Below are 8,852 nucleotides of genomic sequence, written 5' to 3'. Positions count from 1 at the left end.
GTGCACAGTTGTTCGATATAAGCATCATTTCTAGGACACTGGGCTGGAACCCATCTGTGAAAACATATTTCCCTGATGCCTTGACCTTAATCCTACTGACTGGAGTATCTGCAGGCCTCAGAGGTCATATCTCAGTGGTGCTTTATTCTATCATTCCAATTTTTCTGTGACTTTGTCAATCAATTTATTCCCAATGACTCCATATTGTTGTTTTCTGTTTTAGTTAATGCTTTTTTAAAAACACTGATATACTGGCCAGTAAGAAGCACAAAATTCCACCTTTGTAGTTTTAATAGATTAAACTATTTGCTGAGTTCATGTTTGCTAATTTATAGTCACACACTATCAGGGGTTTAGGGTCACAGATGCAACAGAGGTTTTTTTTTATGCAAATTAACTCACTTTTCTAACATCATTTTATCTTCAGATTACATTAATTAAATAGCTAATAATCTTATAAAATGAAATAAAGTAACATTGCTATGATAATTGTATCTTACAGTAGTTTATTCTTCAGCTGGTAGTCCTTGTTGTTAAGAGTTAACAAAAAACCTAATGGTAGAAGAGTTTAGAAAAGTTTAACCAAACACACTTCATTCCTGAGAGTTTTGTCATAAACTAATGATTCATCACTTGTGGTGCAGCCATTGACCTTATCATCAAGAGATAATGAGCTATTTTAACTTCACTTGAAACTGACAAACATGTATTTATACTCAGCTGATGACAAATGATCAGTTGATTTCACTGTGAACTGCAATGGCAATTTAACAAAAGACCATTTAAATGGATTTTATGCTCTAATCTGACCGGGGTGGGATTTATGAGAAAACAGTTTGGAAATCCCAGAATTAACCATTTAGTCAGAATTTAAACCAGTGAGTCAGTCGGCCAGCCAGCAGGTTTAGTATTCAGAGTTGAAACCAGGCCAGTCAGTCAGTCTGCCAGTCGGCCTGTAGGTGGCACATTAACCCAGTTATTCACTCCCAGATCCTCTGTCTTTGTGTCCTCGCTGCTCCCATACAAAATGTTCTATTCTGCTGTGATCCGCCCTACATCAGCTGCTACAGACACAAACCCCATCCTCCAAATATGGAACAGCAGATTTTTATAAACAGCATATAGGGGTTTTTTTTATTACTTTTTATATATAGAATTAAGCTGCATGTCCCTTTGGTTTGTATGAAATGTGGGGGACATTTACACCCAACAAAAATGGTTTCCATATGACGGACTCCCAGCAAGGCTGTGATTATCCTTAAAAGTGCAGAATGCATGAGGAGAAGGTATGCAGGAATAACAATAAACATGCAGAAGCTGTTTACACATGAGGACACACAGACAGCAGTGTAACAGAGCTTAATTTACCAGCCTTATGATGAGTGTGCACCAAACTTCATGCGTATTTTTACCATTTTTAAGGTAAAATGATTATTATTGCAATAATGCATAGTTTATTAAAACAATAAAGCCACTATTGTTTTATACATTTGTTGATTAAGCCTATCAGAAGAGCACCAACTGGACCTTCTCGTGCACATATCAAATGCGCGATGTTGGAGTATTTAAAGGGCTGCATGGATATAAAGCAAAACACTATACTGTATGTGAAGACTGTGAGCTCCTATTACAAGATTCCTTGCTGAGAACTCACGTGAACCGAGGGTGACTCGCATTCTGATTGGCCGACCCCCAGTGCACGTGTACCGGCGAATCCACGTCCGTTATGTAATGTGCAGCGCACGAGAGAGGAGCGACTCAGGGCGGAGAGACGAGAGGAGGGAGGGCTGCGGTATCTGAGAGAGCGTGGGTCTGATTGGAGTTCATTCATCCCAGGGCACAGTCCTTTCACCCACTTAAGATTACTACAATGATTTCATTTATTTATTTCTGCATTTTATCATTTATATGCTATACTTCCATGTGAACTGTGTGTGTTACCTTTTGTTTCAGGTTTTTGTTGTTTAACAAAGTAAATCTTAAAATATTTTGTAAAAAATAAAGTATATGCGGGATATGAAAACAAATAACACATTTTAATTTTTTAAGTTATTTTATATTTAACAGAAAAAACCTGCAAAAAGCGAATAAATTCAAAAAATGCAGGATATGAAAAACAAACATGGACATTTTATTTTATTTATTTATGCATCTTATTATGTTATATTTTCGTGTCAACGATGTATAAGTGATTTGCTTATATTTTGTTTCCAGAATGCAAAAATATGCAGGATAAGAAAACAAACATTAACATTTTAATTTATTTATTGAAAGGTGACCACACAATGTAAACACCGTAAAAATGTGCCATAAAATGGCATAAAACCATAATTTCACAGCAAAAAAAGATATGCACATATACATAGTCTGTATAAGAGTAAATAAACTTATATTAAGTGTCCGAAATTTTAATTGTGCATAAGATAAAAGTGCAGTAGACTAGACACATGGCAGTTAAAGAGATAGTTGTAGCTGTTGTAACAGTAGTAGTGGGAGGAGAAGTTGAGATATGGTTGGGTGGTGAAATACCCTTGCAAGAGTTGGAATTTAAGGACAACGTGGCTCTGAAAGCATTTAGCCTGTCTGTCTGCCTGCCTGTCTCTCTGTCATAATACTACAACTCAATGTGGAGACGCGGGGAATATATACTGTAAACTCTCTGTCTCTAACACACCGTAAAAATACCAGACCGGCTTACTGTACCCACTACATTCCCCACTAATGACTGAGAAAGTTGGTTACTGGTTACTGTGTATGACTCACATCTGAAAATGGATTATGACCCGGTTTGCATTGTTATTTTTCCGATTCCACCTTAAAAGCAACAAATAAACGAGTCTTAAACTGTCTTCGCTCTTTGCTGCGCCTCCAATTCTCTTTCTGAGCCAAGACAGACAGACAAGCAGAGAGACAGGCAGGGAGACACCCGGCATCTCCGCACAAATCCACGTGTGTTCTGTCCCAACTTTTACCCGCCACCATTTTCCTGGAATCCCAACCTGCACTGTATCACTCCGCCGAGAAGACAACATAGACCCCAACTTCGGTGCCAAATTAACCAGAAATGCCCTCACCCTTGTTTTTCCGCCTGGGCTCGATGAAAACAGGAATCGATGGTGCATAATTAAACGATTGGTTCGATTGCCACGAACCTCCCGTCGTTGTTGTTTGTGTTTTGGCGCGATTTTAGTCTCCGCGGAGGCACACGGCGAACGGCGTCGGTATAAACCTAGCGACCCCGACAACCACACCTACTCTGTCTGCTCGTAGCGGAGGAGAAGAGGAGAGACGGGAGATAAACACCATGCTGCCGTGCTCTAACTTTAATTTTACACGCAGAAGATCTCACGCCAGGAAATAATTAGAGTTTCTCACCTGTCTCGGTGGACTTTATTGGATATTTGGGGACGTTTCAGCGATTGTCCCCCCCCCCCCTTCATTTTGAATTCCCCTTCTGTAAGGACAGCTGAAGGTAAGAGCTGCATGCGGGTGAATTCGGGTTACGAACTGTTATCTAACTTACCGGTACAGCATGGGGCGTTTGAGTCACACAATGCTTGGGTGTTAGACGGTGCTTTTGTGGGTTTATTTGCAGCAATTCTGCTTCATAGCTAGTCTGAAGTGTTAGATACAAGAAAGACGCCGGTTTCACGTGGAGACGCAGCGTTGCTCAACCCATGCGGGGTTTAAATGACCCTAACAGCCGGTTAACCTTTGGATTTTTTTTAAGGACTTCGAGCTTTTCTGATGCGTTCACTTACTTCTTTCACATGGAAATACTGGACTTGCAGCTATACATGTCTTGTTGGTCGTTTATGCCATTATTCTTTTTCTATATTTGGTTTAAACAAATCTGTCCACATTATGTTAAGGTCGAGTATAAACGGAGTCCAGTCAGAATGAAGCTTCAAATAATCTCCATTCAAAACCTCATTGAGAAAAGCGTGCATTTTAGACGCTGCAGTTAGTCCACTTTAAAGTACGAGCCGTACTCGGTCGCCGGTACTTTTGGAGAATAGCATGCATTCATACGTAATAAACAGTCGTTCAGTGTTATGTTGAGTGGGGGAATCGACATTATTAACATGATTAATGATTTATTTTTTCTGTCTGCATGTCACTGCGCATACTGGTCTTAAATTTAATAGTTTTGGCTCAGGTTTTCCCAGGCTGTGATGGTAAAGAAAGGCAGCCTTTAACTCCCAGAGGCTGTCTGCCCCCCACACACACTGCTGCTTTGTTCTCAAACACAGCCTGCTATACATACACATACCATAAGACTCCATAGGAATATTATAGGATTTTCTCCAAGCAGATTGGGCTCATTCTCACTGTGCCACTTTGCTTGTTGAGACTGATTTTTATAGCATTTTGCATATAAGTTTAAAGTTTTTATGATGGATTACTGGAAATTCAGCATGTTCTGACTGGTTTAGCGTTATCATGCAAGATCCCTGAGGCTTTTTTTATGATAAGTACCCATGCTTTGTGCTAAGGAAAGCATTTTTTTTATTCCTTGAAAGAAGTTGTGAGATCATCTGGGTTGTCTGCAGTGAAGCTGAAGCGTTAAGTGGTGTGTGAGTGAAACAGCAGCAGGTTTTAAGTGTTGAGTAGCAAGAAGAAGAGAAACAAAAGCCACCCATCGTCTTTTCTTAAGGTTTTGTTTTCCATGTCAGCAGGCAGCCTGGATTCATTTGTGGCTTCTTCTTTTTTTTAATTAACTTTCTGTAAAGGAAAAATGTAAATTGTGGAAAGAGGTGTTAAGTTTCTACCCCTGTCTGTCCCAGCTGTTCCTATGATGTCATGGGGAGGGGGGCGTTGAATCTTTTTGGGTGATTTACGGGGAGCAGCGGGGCGGGGCTTCAGTGATGTAAACACAGATAAAAGGTGGCACGCTGCCGGTCGGGGTCTCAGTCTGGAGAAACTGGTTTAAACTTTCACTACAACACGTGTTGCTGCTGCTGCTGCTGCTGGGATTTACTCCGCTCAACTCTGACACTACTACTGACCGGCTTCTCTGGATTTAAACCTAATTTTCTCCACTACCTCTCTGATTTTATTTTTTTTGTGCTGGTTTTTCTTGTTTTCTCCCAGATTCTGCAAGCAAACATGTTGCAAAGCTTCGCTCAGCCACAGGACTGGCTTTGTTCTGAGCCGCTGCTGTTTGATGATGAGTTCTGCCAGAGTTTGATGAAGGACCTCCAGTCCCTGCCGACTCCCCCACATTCGCCCCCCATGAATGCCGGGGTGGACGGCAGTAAGCCCCTGTCCAAGGAGGACCAGCTGAGCTACGTGTCGGACATCCTGCTGGAGGATCACGACATGCAACTCAACTGGAACTATGACTTCTTCCACTCTGATGCTGCTGAGAAGAACGGCGATCCCAGCCAGCCCTGCTCCCCCCTGGAGGAGAGCGGCGAGGACTGCCTGTGGCAGTGCTTCGCAGGCGACAAGAGCCTGGAGGAGAAGCTGGTGTCCTCGATGCTCGGCTCCAGCCCGCTGCTCTCTGACATCAACACCAGCATCTTTGAGGAGATCGCCGGCTCCACGCTGGACTGCCAGACCCTGATGGACACTCAGGAGTCCAGCGAGTCCACATCGGACTACGGATCGACCGGTGGCGAGCTGTCCCCATATTCATCCAGTGACTCTGGTGAGTTCAGACCCTATCCTTGTTGTATGTTCAGCATTTCACTTAAAGTTAATCATACATTAAGAGTCAATGATTACATTATATGATCACATTTTTAACAAAATCCTTCTATCTAAATACTTTTGGATTTTTATTGATGTTTTAGTTCTGATAGTCATATCAGTCTTTTATCTCATTCCTGCCTTGTTTTTATCCAACTTATCAGTATAAACACTCCTTGCCCAGAACCTTCACTGGCATTTCATTGATAATAATTCACTGTTAATGTTTAGTGGCGCTGAGCCCAAATTGTTCTTTGCACTCAGCTTATCTGGCCGCCGGCCGCCCACCTGTAATCTGCTAGAGCCCGAGGATGTTATTGAAGTGTGGGCGGGGTTTAAATGTTGACTGACATGAGTGGATGAGAGCTTTTAGGATCGAGAATTGACTAAGGGTGTGTGTGTGTGTGACTCATGCTCAGTGGTAACAGTTGCGGATCCATCCATTAACTCGTAATGAGTCATTTTGCCGACTCCTGCCCTGTGGCATCTCTGGCTGTAAATCAGAGCAGAAGAGACAGGCTCATGTTTACTGAAGAATAACTCATTGTTAAAATGTGATATTTAAAAAAAAAAAAAAAATTACAGTTACCTCACAGACAGAAACATTTTTAAAGTTTCATTCATGCTTCAGTTTCTCTACTGAAATAACTACTGTTTATACCTTTTAACTGTTGCTGTAATCTGTTGCCCACAACTCTGATAATGAGTGAAGGCGGCTCCAAACAGTTGTAAGCTTACACGTTTATGGCTGTTTACAGTAGAAGGAAAGATTTCACTACTGTGTGTAAGAGCCAAACCCACATCAGTGAGCTGTGTACTGTGTCTACACACTTGTTTTTGGTGTCTGCGCTCCTCTGAAATGTCGTCACACTTTCACAGAAAAGATAAAGTTACCTCAAGGGTCAGGAAACAGAGTTGTGGCAGGAGACTCATCTAACCCTTCTCTCCTTTCTTCTTCTCTTATCTACAACAGAGGAGGAGATTGACGTGGTGACTGTGGTGCGCTGTCCCTCCAGCCCCTCCCCTCTGCCCTCATTGGCTGAACTGTCTGTCCGTCAGCAGAAGCAGGAAGAAGAGCAGCGAGCTCTCCAGCGTCACCACTTCGAGATCCAGCTTCAACACAACTACGCCGCGCCGTGTCCCGCCTCACCCCCACCTTCATCCGCCCCCTCGTCCAACAAGCGCTCGAGAGGCAGCGACTCGTCGCGCTTCAGCCACTCGTCTCGCAGCTCTTCCTCTTCTTCATCGTCGTCTTCTTCACGGTACCACCACTCGTCCCGGAACTCGACAGAGACAGAGGATGAGGAGGAGAGGCGGCGGACGCACAATGTGATGGAACGGCAGCGGCGCAACGAGCTGAAGAACTGCTTCATGCGTCTGCGCGACAATGTGCCCGAACTATCGCACAATGACAAGGCGTCTAAGGTGGTGATCCTGAAGAAGGCGCGAGACTGCATCTATGGTCTGGAGGATGAGGGCCACAGACTGCAATCCAAGAGGGACAGACTTAGAGCCAAACAGGAGGAGCTGAAAGCCAGGCTGGAGCAGCTCCGCAGCTAATGGACCAAACCATGGGCTGCATTTTTAGGGGTATAGAGACAATTTTTCGGGGGGTGGGTGGGTGAGGGTGGGTAAGGGAAGAGACTTTGTACAAAAACAGAGGGATGGGTGGGGGATAAAGGATGGCGTGTCATGCTGAAAAGAGCGCACAAAGTTTGTCATTTCAAGAACTGTATGATAACAATAGCTCTGGACTGTATAGACTCACATTTGCAACTATTGCCATGGATAAACACAACACACTCATTGCCTCAGAACGTATCATTCTCATGCCTTGACTGCTGACTGTTGTAGAGAGTAGGATGTTTTTAAATTTGAAACGAGGATGGAGCGAGCAGATTAGTTTTTTTTTTTTTTTTTTAAGTTTGGCTGGACGCACACTGAAAGACGAGAACAATATCTTTTGTTTATTGTTTGATTATTTCATCCCATTTGGGAATCCTGACTTTGGGGATGCCAAATGGCGCAGGTGAAAACGACACAGTAGCACCGGTTGGGTCAAATAACTGGAAGCCACATCAGCTCAGTAGTTGAATGAAACTTGAATATTGTGTTTTCAGGATGTCTTATAGCCATACTAACCAGTGATCCCTCCACTCTGACAGGTGTGTGATGGTGGCTTCGAAGTTATTTGGTCAACCGCGTCTGTCAATTCCAGTTTAATTCCAGATCTGATGCTATTTTAATTATTGATCTGGAAATGTTCTTCAGTGTGCTTCTAGCCCCGTTTGGCCTCAGGCGGCCCATCGGGCCCAACACCACTCTGTTATCAGGTTAATGTGTTCATGACAGTACTGTATAGACCAGGTTTGATACTGTACACAAAACAATGCTCAGCTTCGGTTCAGTTCACCACCAGCTCAGCCACTTCAGAGTATGTGTGGGTTTTCTAGTAGATATAATATAAATTAGTTTGTATTTAAGTATTTTTCATTAATGAACTGTTCAGACTTAAAGTTAGCCATATTAAACAACTTTCAGGTTTTGAGGAGACCGAACTGGAACGTGAACTGAACTGTGAGCTGCGCTGTCGTAGCAAATCAGCCAAAGTCGGGACGGAAAAACCTCTGGGTGACGTGCGCGAGTCCGAAACAGAGTGACAGACGGATGGTGTCCTGACATGTTATTATTTAAAGGTTCTGGTTGGAGGAAGCTGCTACAGCAGCGAAACTGTGACATTTAGTTCCGTAGCTCATAGAGCAGCCATTTTGATAAGTGTAAATTAAAAAAATTGTTTTCCCCCGCTCATCCATTGGAAATTCCTTAAATGTTTGTAATTCATTAGTCGGTGGCCCTCAGTCAAACCCTGGAAGATTCTCAGTGAGATTGCAGCTCAAAATGTAAATGGGGCTACAGTTTTTTTTTTTTTCTCTCCACTTCTTGCATTCAGAAGAATTGAATTTCGAGAATTGAATAAAACTGAAGCTGCTGAGCTTCATCCCATTTTGAGGATGTCCTTCTGATTATACTGAAGTCAGTTACAGAACAGTTGGGGTACCTTTGATGAACTATGTACCTGTTAGATGAAAGAGGGCCACTGACCAAGATTCCCCCGTTTTTATTTTTTTGTTTTTTTTAAAGAGGACAGCCTTCACTGG

General features: G+C 42.8%; 1 protein-coding gene across 1 annotated transcript; it reads left to right on the top strand.

The window, feature by feature from the left end:
* The first annotated feature begins 3,234 nt into the window (after positions 1-3,234).
* On the top strand, positions 3,235-8,515 carry mych (myelocytomatosis oncogene homolog). Its single transcript, XM_084740574.1, has 3 exons — positions 3,235-3,472; positions 5,095-5,653; positions 6,668-8,515. The coding sequence occupies exons 2-3, from the start codon at positions 5,110-5,112 to the stop codon at positions 7,252-7,254; spliced, it is 1,131 nt and encodes a 376-aa protein (XP_084596700.1). The 5' UTR covers positions 3,235-3,472; positions 5,095-5,109; the 3' UTR covers positions 7,255-8,515.
* Positions 8,516-8,852: the final 337 nt, after the last annotated feature.

Source organism: Lutjanus erythropterus, chromosome 2, assembly GCF_056507025.1.
Source record: "Lutjanus erythropterus isolate fLutEry1 chromosome 2, fLutEry1.hap2, whole genome shotgun sequence".
Taxonomy (NCBI): domain Eukaryota; kingdom Metazoa; phylum Chordata; class Actinopteri; order Lutjaniformes; family Lutjanidae; genus Lutjanus; species Lutjanus erythropterus.
The sequence above is the reverse complement of the archived record's forward strand: the minus strand, read 5'-3'. Positions and strand labels throughout refer to the sequence as shown.